This window comes from Pezoporus flaviventris, unplaced genomic scaffold (genome assembly GCF_033815535.1).
Source record: "Pezoporus flaviventris isolate CSIRO_AGI_PZ_B2104156 unplaced genomic scaffold, CSIRO_AGI_Pfla_v1 ptg000091l, whole genome shotgun sequence".
Classification (NCBI taxonomy): Eukaryota; Metazoa; Chordata; class Aves; order Psittaciformes; family Psittacidae; genus Pezoporus; species Pezoporus flaviventris.
Window position 1 is genome coordinate 233599 of NW_026892639.1, and position 15940 is coordinate 249538.

General features: G+C 51.9%; 1 protein-coding gene across 1 annotated transcript; it reads right to left on the reverse strand.

Moving 5' to 3' along the window:
* Window positions 1-3570: 3570 nt before the first annotated feature.
* On the reverse strand, window positions 3571-10640 carry LOC133280891 (corticotropin-releasing factor receptor 1). The gene is made up of 10 exons (XM_061475929.1): window positions 10531-10640; window positions 10342-10448; window positions 9856-9976; window positions 9464-9617; window positions 9210-9270; window positions 8321-8393; window positions 7158-7243; window positions 5466-5601; window positions 5223-5264; window positions 3571-4173 (listed from the first exon to the last, which is right to left on the reverse strand). Exons 2-10 carry the CDS (start codon window positions 10350-10352, stop codon window positions 4033-4035), a joined length of 825 nt encoding a protein of 274 aa, XP_061331913.1. The 5' UTR covers window positions 10353-10448; window positions 10531-10640; the 3' UTR covers window positions 3571-4032.
* Window positions 10641-15940: the final 5300 nt, after the last annotated feature.

The window sequence follows — 15940 nt, forward strand, 5'->3', positions numbered from 1 at the left end:
AAGAGTCCCTCCCCAGCATCCCTATAGCCCCCTTCAGATACTGGAAGGCTGCTATGAGGTCTCCACGCAGTCTTCTCCAGGCTGAGCAGCCCCAACTTTCTCTCCCTATTTCCATATGGGAGGTGCTCCAGCCCCCTGATCCTATGATCATCCCCATGAGAATCACTGAGCTGGGAGGTGACTCTTGGCCATGGCGACCGACCCATCACTGCTCCTTGCAGATGCCCATCTCCGGCACACAGTGTGATGCACCACACCTCTGCTGCCTTTGGCACCGCTCCCCAGGGAGCAGCCAAAGAAGTCTTTTCTCCAGGGCTGAGCAGGTAGATCTCTGATGGGACCTGTCAGAGCCGTGCTTGCATCTCTGATCTATAGATCTCCTCCAAACTGGAGACATCCAGCCCTTTGAAAATGTCATGAGAGTGGCAGGGAGCTTCCTGTCTCCTGCTGCCAGGAGAGGAGAAAAGCCATTTAACTGTGCCTGCAGCGACAAACATCAGCAGGAGGGAGCAGTGTGAGAGATGGCATTGGAATTATGGGTTGCAATAGTTATGTGGGGGTTTGGAAGTGCTGGAAGGGCAACACTTCACAAACAAGAAGCATCTTGCAGAAAGCCACCAATGAGCCCATAGGCCTATAAGCCACCCCAAAATTTCCTCTCCCTTCCTTCCCACCTCCTACTCCTTCCAGGAGCATTGCCAGCCTGGGAAGGTATAGACAGGGTTAAACATATAGGAATGGCCTAAAGCTGTGGGCAGAAATGCTGTGTCTGAGCCAGGGTGGAGGAAGGGGAATGATGGTCCAGCTTGGCTTTAAAGCTATAAACCCTCCATCTGATGGACAGTGCATCATTCTTGGGGCAGTGGAGCAGGTCCTGGCTCTGGCAGCGGGGATGTTTGCCCAGGACAGCCTGTCTGGGAGGTGGGATGAAAGCTCACATCCTCCATAAAGAATTAAATCATGAGCTTTCCTCTCCCTCCATTCAGGCTCTGGATGGCAGGTTTGCTCCTTTGGTGGCTCTTGGTTTGCTGGGGATGTAGCACAGGCCAACCAGGACCCCCAAGCTTTGACCTTGGATGGCAAGACTGAGGCTGGAGAGCAACTCCATGGTGGGTTTCATGTGTTAATCAAATAGAGGAGCTAAATCAGATTCCATCTGTGTGTGCTGGAAAGGCTCCTGTGAGCCTGCCCCCCTCCCAGCCTGGGATACCCCATTTGCAAGGTCCCACTTCGCCTTTCCCAGCCCCAATAACATCAAGGGTTAATGCAGGGTTATCTCAAGAGGCTACAACCTCATCAAGAGCACAGGCTCTGTAGGCCATTAATTTTGGAATTACTTGATATCTTTAAATACAATCAAGCAATCAGCAGGAACCCGTCATTATTATTTATGTGCATGGTGCTTACCAAATTACAGCGCTCTCCAAGGCTCTGTGTGATGAACAAATTAATTCTGCAGCGGAAGAGCTTGACCAGAAAGATGTTTGTGTCTGAATTTCCCTCGTAAATATTGATGGATGGAATGAAAGTCGAGTTTAATTGGCCCTCCCTCCTGCTGGGAAGCACATTACAGCTTTATTCTGCCTTTGCTCAGCTGGCGAGAGGGAGCGTCACAGGAAACAGGAGTTTCTCTAACCTTGATGGTACTTAAATGGGAGACCCACATAGGGTGCTCCTCATCCCCCTTTAGATGAGGTGGTCTTGGTACCCTCATGGTATCATGCTATGGGCATGTAGACTTGGAGTAGAGAGGGGACAAGAAACCACCAGCTGCCCCTAGTGCCTCTGGCCAGTAGGGTGCTGGTCCCAGTGCAGCATGGAGATGCTCCCATGGGAAGTGGGAAGAGCCCATGCTGGGGTTGTGTTTTCCAAATGATAAACATGCTCCAAAAGCCCTTGTGAGAGGAATCGAAGTAACTTTAATCAAACCAGGCTGAGAATACACACACTTCTCCAGCTACACAAAGCAAAGTCGTATCAGTCAGAAGAGACCACCAACAGAAGGAAAAACCAGGGATGCGAACACAGATGCTTCTGGTTGAATTTCTTTCTTTGGTTTTGCAATTTCCATCTTCTTTTCCACCCAAAATGACACCGCTTTAGGAAAATCCAAATTGAAGGTGAAGCACATCTCTTTTTTGGTAACATCACTTGTACAGATGAAAACAAGCTCCCTGGGCATTTCCCCTCCTCTGTAGCCAGTAGATCTTTGTTAATCAAACTGGCCCACAGTGGGGACACCCAAATCTGCTCCTTGTAGAGCATCAGCAGTGGGAGCTCCCAGTTTTCCCATTGAATAACTCTGGGGGTCTTTTTCTCACCCATATATTGAATAAGGGGCAGTTTCTGGGACTGTTGGTGATGGATGAGCTTGTACAAGGATGAAAACCTGCCCCATGTACAGGGGATGGTCCTTGTTGTGGTCACTGTGTCATACAGGGAGCTGCTGCAGCTCCCAGCATGTTACCAGGGGCAATGGGGTAGTTCTGGTTTTGGCTGCACCATTGACATGCAAGGAGGAAATCCCAGTGGGAGGGAAATGGGAGGAATTTGCTACAAACTATTGAGCTTCTGAAATGCTTAAAGAGAGAACTGAAGGTTTTTGCCTGTGTCTCCTATAAAAAGAGGAAGATTTTATTCCTTTCTGGCGGTGTATCCTGAGGAAATCTCAGACCACGACAATTCCCAAATGCTCAACTCTCCCTAGGGCAGGAAACACTTAGGTTTGTTCTTTATAGCAGGGAAACTGAGGCACAGGAACATGAAGGGATTTGTACAAAACCAGGCAACATCCCTGGGATGCAGAGAGCAGACTCGGTCCATAACCCCTCTGTCACCATCTTCCTGCCTGAGCATCCCCAAACCTCACGTGGCTCCACCTCTCATGGACCTCTCTGCTGAGCTGCTTTGGGTGACCACATGAAACAGGACATCAGGAGCTTGGCAGCTGCACGGGAGATGTGGTGATGTCCCCAGCATGGGGAGGGAGGCTGCTGCTCCTCCAAGGCACTTAACCCTGCGCAGGAATGATTTGGCCCCATCCCCTGCATGAGAGCAAGGAGCAGCTTTGGCACTGAGCATGGGTGAGAGCAGGGCAGGGAGGAGGGGAGCAAAGCCATGTCCCTATGGTAGCTGCCTCTGGGGAGCTCAAGCACCTCTTCGCTGCTGTTCTTCCTGACTTTTCCACCCTCCAGACATGGGCACAGGGTCAGGGGCTTTGCAAAGACCTATAGATCCATCTAGGCAAGGTGGGCCAAAGGATAACCTAAACCTTATGCCTCCCTTCAGACCTACCCCCCTCCATGTGGCTGTTCAGAGCCCCTGGCATCCATCCCTGCACCCTGCATTGTTCCCTCCCCTCTCCCACCCTCAGATCCTTGGTATTGAGATGAGAAATGACCTGGCCGGACCAAACAGCAGTTACAGGACATCCTGGGGATGTAGCAAGGGGCAGGAGAAGGGCTCAGATAACCCCAGTGGTACAAAACCACAGCCACATAAAGCAATCCATCCAGGGCTCTCCATCCATCCATCCATCCATCCATCCATCCATCCATCCATCCATCCATCCATCCCATGTCAACTCAGAGGGCTTTGAACTCCCCGCAGAGGGTTATGCCCCTTCCCAACAGCCTCCCACTAGAAGGCTGACCCAGCTTCCCAAGGACCAGCCTCATAGGCTGTCCCAACAAGGTCCTGGTGTCCTGTCACCTCAAAGCTATGACAACGATGGGACACGGGGCAGCGCACCCAGGGTGGCTGCTGCAACCTCTCCAGGCTTCTCTGGCTCCTTCTGCCACCCAGCAGGTCACACCGCTGCCAGGGAGGTGACAAAGCAGCCTCTCAGCTGTCCTATCCTACAGGTCTGCCCCAGTGAATAGGGCAGGAGCCTCTGTAGGGTTTCCCACAGCGAGTTAATGCACCCTCTGCTGCAGTGGGTGCAGCAGGACCCGGCTCCTGTGCTGTGCCATGTCAGGGTCCCTCACAGCACGGACACCAGCTCCTCATCCTGTCTGGAACCTCGCTCCCGGCTCAGACGGCCGTGGACTGCTTGATGCTGTGGAAGCTGACACGGGTTGGGGAGGTGGGGATGGACATGGCCCGAGCCACACGGGCACGGATGGAGTGCTTGTCCTGCCACCGGTGCCACCGCTTCCGTACAGCCGATCGGACCTGCGGGGACGAGACACAGGAGGGGACAGTCAATCCCTGCACAGCTCTCAGAAGCTGCACATGGGCACCAGCCATCCTCAGTCTTTCAATCAAAGTCTGATGAGGAACGGCTGAGGGACCTGGGGGGTTCAGTCTGGAGAAGAGAAGGCTCAGGGGGACCTGATCGCTCCCTACAGCTGCCTGACAGGAGGATGGAGCCAGGAGGGGCTGGGCTCTGCTCCCAAGGAACAAGGGATGGGACAAGAGGAACCGGCCTCAAGCTGCACCAGGGCAGGTTTAGATGGAGCTGAGGAACAGTTCCTGCCCCAGAGGGTGCTCAGGCATTGGAACAGGCTGCCCAGGGCAGGGCTGCAGTCACCGTCCCTGCAAGGGTTCACACCCAGTGGAGATGAGGCCTCAGTGCCATGGGGCAGTGGTGGCCTTGGCAGTGCTGGGGAATGGTTGGACTTGATCTTAATGGTCTTTTCCAACCCATCTGATTCCATGATTCTATTAAAAAATGCTACCAAAACCTGGTTCCGAGGCAGGGAGGGCCATGGGAGCCCCTGTCACCTCCCAGGGCACCCAGCCTTGTTTGATGCGATACTGGTGAAAAGCAGCTGTTGCAGCTGCAAAGAGAGATGAACCTAAACAAAGGTGTCTCTGAACTCAAAACTGAAACAAGAGGGAGAAATGAATCTGAGCAGGAGCTCTGCAGCTTCTTACGCGCTGCACTGGATGCTGCAAGGGACTGGGAGTGATGCGAGCAGCAGCCACCTGGTAGTCCTGGTCCTGTCCCTTCTTCTCCTGCATCAGTTATACATGATTTGGTAACAAAGCAAGCTTGTCTGGAGCAAACTCTCCTGAACCAGCGAAGGTACAAGAGCATTTGGGAAGAAGCAGAGAAAAAAGCTCAGGATCAACCTCTGCCCTCACCTCCTGCTTTCTGCTGTCTGTGTTTTGGGTCAGAGCCTGGGAATTGCTGTTGTCCAGGTGCCAGGCACCCGCATGTGTCTGTTTGCAAGGAATAGTGAGGACCCCCTTGAACACCCCCAGCCCCTGGTGCTCACCTCGCTGTTCAGGAAGCAGTAGAAGACAGAGACGAAGAAGCCCTGGAAGGAGACAAGCAACAGGGTCGCTGTGGAGCTGTGGTCAGAGGGCACCCGCAGGCTCAGGAGCTTTGGAACAGCCCTGGGGTTTGGGGGTGTCTGGTTTGGGGAGGTGGCAGAAGCGGGGTGAGGCATCAGCAAGGATGGGCTCCTCCACATCCCTTGGTGGGGAACGGGGATGGAAGCTTGTGCTGAGGACCATACCTGGAAGGACTCCAGAAAGGAGTTGAAGTAGATGAAGACGATCCTGGAGATCTCATCCTCCCCCGGGTTGACAAAGAAGAGCATGTAGGTGATCCCCAGCAAGGGCAGCAACACCAGCGTGGCCTTGACTGCTTTCCTGGAGGAAAAACATTGACCTGAGCTGCTGCAGTGCAGCCCTAGGAGCAAGGACTCAGCACCAGCATGGCTGGGACTGGTCTGTCTGGGTCTGGGGAGGATGGAGCAGCACTGAGCTGTTTTCTCATGTGACCCCCAAGTGACTTGGGCTGGTTTGAGCACTGGACACCTACTGTGGTTGCTCCATCCAGAAAAGGGCAGTGCAGAGTGGAGGCCTGACCTTGAGCTGGCATGAAATGATTGCTTGGCTGCTTGGAGGATCGATTAAAGAGGAATTAAAGAGGATAAAATAATTCACACACTTCAGCATGGGTTTATGAGAAACGGTACTAATTAATTTGATATCTTTTCTTGATGAGATTACAAGTGTGGTTTCTGAAAAGTCATAGTGCTTATGCAGGAGAGCGTAGGATGGATTGGGGCTTGGCATCTCATCCACTCGGATTAAGGAACAAGAAAATGCTGAGTCAAGCTTTTGCTTAAAGATCCTGTGAATGGATAGATTCCAACATTAGCTGAATGCAGGAAAGTCACCTCTGGTAGGGGTGGGCAAGGACAGTGCTTGGGACCTGTTCTGCATCACTCACCTAGAGGAGAGCCACAGGGCATGAGCACCTTCAGGATGGCAAAGTATGGGACAGCACATGCACTGCTGCAGCTTCTCCAAGGCAGCAGCAATGATAGCCGGGGATCTATCAGCTTTTAACCAAAAGCCATCATCCAAGGTGAGCAGGAGTCCCCCAGGGGCTGTCCCTTGCCTGGTTCAAGCAGTCTGCACACTTGATAACTGACTTGAGAACTCAAAAGTCTCTCAAGACTCTGAGGCCAACCGTCCTCTTCCAATAACCTTTATCTTTGTTGAATCATTCATCCCAGCTCAACACCCCACGTTGAGGAAAGCTGGCTTTTCCCTAGTGACCGCATCTGAATTTTTCCATGCTCAGCTGAAAAAGTCACCTTCCGTCCCAAACCTGCACACAGTGAGATTCCCTGATTCCTGCCCCCAAAATGAAATGAAATGGAGAGAAGCACTGATGAAGACCAAGGTGTCATCTCCAGGTCTGGGTGCTCTGGAGAACAGATCTGACCAGGCATCTCCCAAATATTCCAGAGCAGGGAAGGGTTAAATCTTACTGCCTGATGCTGCTAAGTGTGCTGCCTTCCCCTCACTGCTTCGTGAGGAGGTGTTTGGGCTGACATCGATTCATTGCTCCTTCCTCCGCCTTTGCTTTGCTCTCAAGCAGAGATTTAATTCTCACCTTTGTGCCAGGATTTGCAGCTCTGAACCCGGTGACCTGGTGGGGTCCCACCAGAACAGGGTTTTGTACAGAGACTCCGCTCCCAACAGCTCCCAGAGGCAGATATATCCATCCGTGTTCTCCATCACTGCCCAGGATTTCTGAACAACCCCAGATGTGATGGCCACGTGCCTCCAAAAAGCATTTGAGGAGCTCTTAGATGTCTCTCCGTGCCTTGATACTTGATGAGGCTGTTCTTGTTCCTCCCAGTCATGCTAACGCATGGGTCCGTTTTCTGCAGGCTCACTCATGCTCTTACCTGTACTGGATGGTCTCTGACGTGGTTGAAGCTCGGAGCTTTGTCATGAGGATTCGGACGATGTTGAAGAGAAAGATGAAGTTGATCTGGAAGGAAAAGGGCTCCTGGTTAGTGTCTCCTCCCCCAAGGTTCCCTCCCAGTTCCTCAGCAGAGGCTGCGCCCGGAGAAATGGGAATGTTTCCTCTTGAACCTCATCTACTGCCTTCCATGCACTGGAACAAGACATTGGATGTTTTTAGAGCACCTTAGCTCTAAGGTTTAGGGGTTTGATGAAGGCCAAGGGCACACCAGGAGACTGAAGAAGAAGGGCAAGTGTTAGAGAAACGGCTGAAGGTGAAAACGTGTGGAGGAGGAATATATGCAGCTGAAGGGGTTTTAGGAGAGTGGCTGCTGTCACAGCAAGCTTGGATGCTCTCCTGGCTGCTGACCTGCTAAATGAGGGCATGGGAAGGTGGCACTGGGAGCTGAGCTCAATTGCCACCAATTAGAAGTGGCCTGGCTACCTGATGGGCTGGGAAATGAGGAGCAGGATCAATTATTCACTGCAGCTGCTTAGTGCTGCTGATTAATACTCCCTTGGGATTTCTCAGCATTGGGCAAGGAGGGAGGAAAAGTCATGGGTCTTTGTGCACATCTTTCCTCCTGCAAATGCATGTTGGACCCCTGGCACCGCTGCTTGCGACTTGCCATCACTGCTCTTCTTTGTCCCTTCCCAAAGGGGCAAAGCCCCAGCAAATGATGCTCCATCTGAGCACTGGTTCAAGCACCGCTGCTCAGCCAAGGGCCAGGAGAAAGGTGATGTGGATCAAGGAATGAAGTGCCCAGGCTTCTGCAAATGCCTGGCAAAGCAGCCACCTGCACCCAAATAGTGCCAGGGCAGGGATGTTGCCAGGAGGCACTTAGTGATGCATGTGTGGGTCTGCTGACAGGAGCATCCTTATCAGAGTGATGTCTCCCTTTCTAACCCATCCCAAGCCAGCAGGATTCATGCATGCTATTTCTTACTGTGGGTTAGGTGCCCAAATTTGGTTAAGATGCAGTTTGGGTGAGGGGAGCTGGGCTTGCAGATCCATCTGCAGCAAGACCCTGCTCAGGAACAGCCTTATCCCACGTGCAGACAGGAAGGACCCTCTATTTAGCAAGCAAGGCCACTTTACTCTTACCAGAAGCACCAGAATCATGGGGCCTTGGTAAATGTAGTCTGTATAAACTCCTGCTCTCTTCCCAAACCAGCACCTGCAAGGCAAGGACAAGCAGTGCTGGGAACAAGCCAGCAGCGGGAGTGACCTGGATTTGCACAATCTCAGTAAGTCACTATAGGGTGAATGCACAATGTGAATGGCTGTAGCCACTATGGAATAGTTTCCCCCCAAAGGTGGAGGTACAGGGGGCTTGTGAGGGTGTTTTTGGGCCCCATATGGATGTGGGAAGTGGCTATTGTAAGAGAAGCAGGGACAACCTTACACATGCACATGTCCAAGTTGGCTCTGTCCCCAGCGATCCCTGGGGAAGCTCCTGGGAGCACCTTGTTTGGTTTTGTTATATCAGTGCTGTGCCTGCGTGTGTAGCACAAGGCTCTGGGAGTCAGGGGTAAAACCAGCCCTGAAAAACAAGGCAAGTTGCCATTCATCTCCATGGGCTTCTTTTAGCTTAAACCCAGTGATGAACTCTCAGGTGCCTGTTAAGACTTCCATTAGCAAGTCTCTGAGAAAATGGCTCAGGTGGTGGTACTTTCTATCTCTGCTGGTAGATTAAATCCCAGCTCCATTTAGCAAATACATTGTAGGAGCTCTGGCTTAATCTGGCCTTTCCCCCTGCCTTCAAAATCTCATTTGTCCTTTGAAGGATAAAATGCAGCACTAGGCAGCTGCAGGCAGGGCTCATGTGGCACAGAGCCTGAAGGTGTGATGGAAGAAAGAAGAACATTATCCTTTTTTTCCTCCCACCCTTTCCATGTATTCTGCCTCATGTCAGCCCTTCTAGGCAGGAACCATGCCTGCCACTGCAGCTGGGATAGAAAGGAGAATGGGGAATGAGAGCGATCAGGCTCACTTCTCATTGTCGTAGTACAGCTTCCCGATGGCCCAGGCAACGATGATGGGGAAGGGGATACCTGCAGAGGAACACACAGAGGAACATTCAGGGGTAGAGCATTGCCACAAATCCCTGCTGTAACAGGGATGTTCTCTCATGTGGCCATGCAAATCCCATCCTCCTGCTCCTGGCAACCTTTTAGCAGCGCTTTGAGTGCAAGGAGAGGTGGAGGATAGAGGTGGGCATCACTGGAGGTGACTCCTGGTACTTACACCAGCCGATGCAGATGAACATCCATTTGCGGAGCTTGTCTGTGGAGTAGGTGAGCACGATGGCTGTGTGCAGGTAGCAGCCCTCACCAAACATCCAGAAGAAGTTGGTGACGTGGAAGTAATTGTAGGCAGCAGTGACCAAGCGGCACCAGACCTGCCAAGGGGGGTTAGGAGGAGACAGGGAGGGTAAAGAGCAGGGTTCTGTGTTGTAGTGATAAAACTGATCACAGAGCACAGCAGAGCAATTGAACCCTTGTGTATCATAAGCCAGTGCTATCCTCCAGCCATCAGCAGCTAGTTAGACCCTCAATCTTTAGGATGCTCAAGCTCCACACACACTCCAGCTGCAAAGGGCTGGGATCAAACTGGCTGCCCCACTGAGCTGCACCTACCACATTGCTCTCGTGCACCTCTGGGTTCATCGTGAGCTGCACCACGAACCACGTTGCATTGCGTAGGATGAAGGCTGTGATGAGGTTCCAGTGGATGATGTTCCTCAGGCACCGGATGCTCCTGGGGAAGGGGGGGGACATCAGAATGCAGTGGGTGTCTGGGGGGTCAGGGCTGTTTGTGGAGCTGAATGTCTTTGTTGGGAGACCAAGGGTGAGCTGCTGGGACCATGCTCTGGGTGAGATGGGCAGGACCAAGGTCCAGAGGTGGAAGGCACCAGGGATGCCTCCATAACCAAGAGCTTTAAAGGCAGCAAGGGAGAAATAACCCCAGGATAGGCATCATCCCTCCAGACTGGAGAGCAATGGCCATGGGAGAGGACATGACAAAATGCAGGGGATGGATTCATCCCCAACCCAAGGGCTATGAAGTGACCTCTATGGGCTTGTCCACCCTTTAGGGACATGGCAGCAGGTCAGACCACTCACCGCAGGCGCATGAAGAGGACGAAGGCCACGAGGAGGGCCCCCAGCGAGACACAGTGCCCCAGGTAGTTGATGATGACAGCAATGTGGTAGTGCAGCTTGCTCTTCTTCTGGTGAGGGGAGATGGGGAGGGGGTCAGCAGCAGCCCCGGGTACCAGCACAAACTCACCTCCTCTGAGAACTGCACCACACGTTTTGGGTCCTTTTCAGAAAGCAACTGGAGCCAAGCACATGCCAGGACAGTGGAGAAGGGGCCGGTTGGATGGGGCTTACATGGACAGGAGAGACACCAACCTTGCCCTGCAAAGGACAAGGTTGGTGCCTCTCCTGTCCATGAGCCAGGGAAGCTCATGGTTGCTGTCCCTACATTCCCTACATTCCCCTTGCTCATTGCTGGGACATCCCCAACCCATCATCTGGGGAAATCCTGCTGTAATTCAGGCGAGCTCAGCAGCAATGTGACATCTGATGTCTCAGTTCATTCCCCATTGCCCTGGGGGTATGAGAGGCTGGGATGAATTTGGGCAGAGGGAGCAGGAAGGTGTGAGTGTTAATTAGATTAATGGATTGCTCCTGCTGTTAGACACTCATCCAGCCTGGGAATTAGCAATTAACTCGGTGAGAAAACCATTCCTGGCAAGAGTTATCAGCATCTTAAATACCAGAGATGGGATCAACTGCAAATGAACAGCCTGTATCTCTTCTTTACTCTGAGGGGTAGCTTGACCTACTCAGGAGTATGTAATTTTTGCTCAGCATCTGTTTTATCCCTTTCAGCTTCCTAAACATCTTTACGTCACTGCCAGCAGGGAGGGATGGGATTGCAACCTTATATCTGCTGCCGCACACCCACCCCACATCTCCCTCGGGCTGTTCCTGATGTGGATGCTGTTGCCTTTCAAAACCCCATTGTCTGTTCCTCACCCCATGGCTGAGAGCCCAGCCAAGGGACTACCAAGGTCCTACCTCTTCACTGAGGATCTCCTGGCACTGGGAATAGTTGACCCGTGCTGCCCAGCTCCCGTTAGCGAGGCATTCCCTGTAGCCATTGTCTGAAAGAGAGGGTGCCCACTGAAGGGTAAACAGTGCGTGGGGATGGGTACAAAGATGTGACCTGATGATTGCCACTGAAGCAGGGGTCACTGGCATCAAGTCCCCTGGCTTTGAAGCCAGCTCAGATGGTGCCTTGCTTACAAGTCTGATTAGCATCAGCAGTGGGGAGATGCCAGCAGTACATTAACAGAAGAGATCCTGAGCCTCTTCAGGACAATGGGTCAGGGATGGGAATGGTTGTAGACCTCTATGCCATCTCCAACAGCAGGGCAGGCTCACTCCTCTTCCCCTCGGCCCAAGGAAGCTGTGGCCTCCCCATCCCTGGCAGTGTTCAAGGCCAGGTTGGACACAGGGGCTTGAAGCAAGCTGCTCTAGTGGAAGGTGTCCCTGCCCGTGGCAGGGGTTGGAGCTGGAGGAGCTTTAAGGTCCCTTCCAACCCAAACCAGTCTGGGATTCTATGATTCTATGCCCCCCAAGGAGCCAGCATTCTCCCCCTTCTCATGTCTGGGAGGACCTGCTTATAAAGGTGCTGCTGTGCAACCACCCTCCCTGGAATTAGGGGTATGAGAGCGCTTTTATGGTGGATCCCACAGAGACCCCAGTGAGCTCTGTACTCAAAGATGTAGCATCACTCATGCCCCACAGCCCCGGATGCACGTGGGGCTGATGCACATCCCCATCCCTCATCCACCGTGTCCCCACTGGTGCTGCTCCTCTTACTTGTGGTGTTGTACCGCACGCCATAGAAGTATTCAGGGCAGGGTCGAGCCACCAACTGTCCCACTGCGCTCCGGGGCCAGCACGTGCCGATGAGGTCTACTGAGGCATTGCACTGGGGACCTGTAGGGAAAGTCGGTTATTAGAGGTCTATGGTCCACTGTGGGCCACCTCCAGGCTGTCGAAGGGCCAAGGTTTGCCTGGAGAGCTGGGGCTGCAGTTCTGGTTGAGCTGATGGGTCCCTGCAAGCTCAGTGCCCGGAAGAGCTTCATGATAGACACCAAATGTGGGCTGTGACAAGGCTCCCAAGGGCTGGTTGATCCATCCTGATCATGGCTATTGCCCTAGTCCTGTCTGAGCTCCTGGCTTAAGCTCAATTCTAGTACAAGGTGGTTTTCTAACCTGGTTTCCTAAGTTGGCCTGGGGCTCCCTGGCTCTGGTGTTCCAGCCCTGCTCCTTTCTTCAACCATGACTTTTGGCATCCAGACCCACAACAGCCAACAAGAAGTCAGGTTTTATTCTTACCTAGTGATGCCACCTGATGACCAGCCTGGTCCTGGTGGGAAGCTCCTCAGAGCCCCTCCAACCCTCTTACACCTCCTGGCTGCAAGCTCTCCTTCCTCACTGCTCCCATTGGTCTCTTCCAGCCTTCCCCTGGAAGAATACTCCAAGTCTGCTGCTGCTATTTCAGTTTTCAAGCAGGACTCGTGTGCTTTTTGCAGCTACACCAGTGTGCTAATGTAGGCATTAGGTAGGCCAGATTGCAGGCTTTTTTATGTCTGATTTGTGTATATTTAGACCAACACGTACTGCAGCTAAATACGTCCTAGCTCCATCTCAAAGTGAGGTAGGAAGTACAATGGCTGTAATATCTATAGAATACAACCCTTGGCAGGCAGCAGGTGGATGGGCAGCACAACCTGGAAGGGGCAGAGATCAGTGCAAACCACTGAACCAAAGGTGTTTGTGCTGCTGTCATTTCCTAAGACAAAACCCTCCCAATTCACAGCTCTCAGGGTGCGAGAACACAGCGTTTCCCCTCCACATGGAGTCTTAGGTACTATTTGGATGCCTTTCCCCAAACTTCCTATGGAGAGAGCTGACAGAGGAGTGACTGAACAGAAAAATGCTGTTATTAATGTGATGGTTTTCATAGTTATCTGCAGATTTGGTTTCTTGGGCTGTTCTCAAATCAAATTTCCAGTGCAGAGAAAAGGAGGGATTTCTTTAAACATCTTTGTAATGGAAAACAACTCCCGAGCTGGGGAAGCATCCGAGCGTGGTGAGTGCTACCTCCTGCTTTCCATAGCTTGTAGTAAGAAATTAATTTTAACTATGACCTTTGCTTTTAGCTTTGTTAATGTGGAGGGTTGCTGCAGCAACCTTCACTTTAACTGTTTTAAGCCTGTATTTCTTAGGGAACAAGGTGCATTTAATCATGCGTAGGGTGCGTGTTTGAGCCTATCTGCATCCATTAGCATTTGTTAAGCTCTTCAGTTGTTTTGACCCAAATCTGACAGAGAAATAGAGGGTCACAGAGAATGAAGTCTCAGTTTAAAATTTTATTTCTTTATTAATATTAAGTGTTAAATTATTTTATTATAATATTCATCCAGGTAAAGAAAAGGCAACGGGTAACTGCTTCAGCTAAGCACAAAGTTAAATTGCCAGTGCTCTCCCTATTAGCCACTTGAGAATCCACCCAAGTGAGAAGCTTGCTTGAACAGCTGGAATAGGAAAAGCTCCACTTGGAATAACCCAGCACAGAAAAAGGATGCCTGCACAGGGCTAATGCTCAGAGCAGTCACCAAAAACCCACCCTGGGAGTGGTGGGGCTGAGAACAAACTCCATCTTTAACCCATCCCCTCATGCCTCAGTTTCCCTCTCGCATCCCAGGGGCTGTGCTGGGGCCCAGATGCAGATTGCTCAGGGAGGGCAAGCAGGAAGCCTCAGTAATGAAAAGTGAGCAGAACCAGAGTGGCAGCAGCAGTTCGCTGCAATAGTAAAACCAAGCCATGACAATGCCATTAATAACCAAACCCAAGACAGATTCATGGAGATGCTGTGGTCACACAAAGGGAGCATTGTTCTGTTACCCATACACTCAAGTCTGGATTTAACATCTCCACGTTTCTCCAAGGCACTTGGTTAAATGCTGCTTGGCACTCCCATTAAAGCACTATGGACACCCATCAGATGACAAACCAAGTGGATGTGTCTTGCAGTCCCACCATGGCAAGGACACGAAGTGAAGGTGGAGCAGCATCACCAGGAGCTCGGTCCCCTCCATGTCCCATAGGCTGGGGCTGTGGTGTGGGCTGATGCTCAGGCTTGAGGGATGTAGGAGGCCCCTAGGACTTCACACTGCACAGGGGGCTTTGTTCCAGCACTGCTGTAGGCAGCATTTTGAGGTCTATCCCACTGGTTTGTAACCTATGGGTGACTGGAAGATGTTTCCCTGGCTCACCCTGAGAAATGCTTGATGAAGAAAAGCAGATGCTGCTCTTTCTGCTCTCTCCAGCATATAGGGAAGAAAAAACCCCTCCTGCTGGGGAAGGGTTAAGTAAAACAGTGAAGGCAAAGAGTGCCGGGAGAGCTTCCATGTCCCATTTGCCCAGCACAACCCTCTGCTCCAGCTGCTCCCCAGTGGCACATGGCTCCCGGCACTGTTTAGCATGGAAATGATATGTATCAGTGCTAAATGCTTTCATATCTGCTTTGTGGCCCATCCGTGTTTACAGGGGGATTATTCTCCCAGGTTCTGCAGACGTCTGCTCCAGCCTTCTCAGCACCGTTGGCTGCGCAGACGGTTTTGGTCTTTGCAGCTTTACAGCAAGAAAGGTCAATGTATTTCCTACGTGCAACTAATCCCCACGATTTGGCTCCTTCCTGCATGGAAACATGACATTTGGGGTAGGAAAGAGCTGGCCCTGCTTTGAGACGGGGAGTGTGGCACTGGGGAAGTCACTCAAATCCCTTCTCACCCTGTTTCCTTTGGGTTGTGCTGCTTTGAAGCAATATAAAGCATTTCCTTTCTTCTGAAGATGAAAAGTGCCTATCCAGAGACTGAGACAACTGTATGACAGTAACTGTCTTGGGATAACTATAGCAGTATCCCTCCTGTTTATACAAAGCATCTTGCTCCATCCTGCTTCCACCACTTACAGGGGCCATTGAGATGGCTCCAAGCTAAAGCCATGCAGCCGTGTGAGCCTGGCAGGGTAAAGCTCTCCAGTCCCAGCTAATCTGCCAAAGGATTTTGAGCAAATTTAAAGAGGATGGAGCATGCTTATCCTGGGCCAGCACCACCCAGTGCTCTTGAGCTGGTGCCAGGAAACACCATCAAACCATTGCTAGGGTGGCATGAAGAGGACTAAAGCCAAGGTTGTGCTGATATAACCATGCTGGTAAACATGTCCTCACCTCACACTGGGCACAGCTATGCACCAGTACAGCATCCTAGCTTGCTGTGCCTCCAGCAACACTGAGGCTGCTTGAAGAGTGGTGTCCTTATCCCCTCATGCAATGCAAAGGGGCCAGGAGGGATGATGGAAATCTGCATCACAGGCTTGTTCCCATGGTTGGGGGTGATGGGGTTATGTATCGAAGGTGTCTTGGAAGGCTGTTAGCTCATATCCCTCCCTGTTCTGAGCTCTTCCTCAACCACAGTCATTTCTGGCCAGCCTTGAAGTCCTCAGTGACTGCATTGCTGCTGCCTCTTGAGCAGGCTGAAGCCTGGGGCTCCTTCAGGAGCTGCTGCAGCACTTGCATTTGGTAATCAGGGCTTCACCTCCACATCTAATCAAAATGTACTCACTGTAGCCAGCCTGC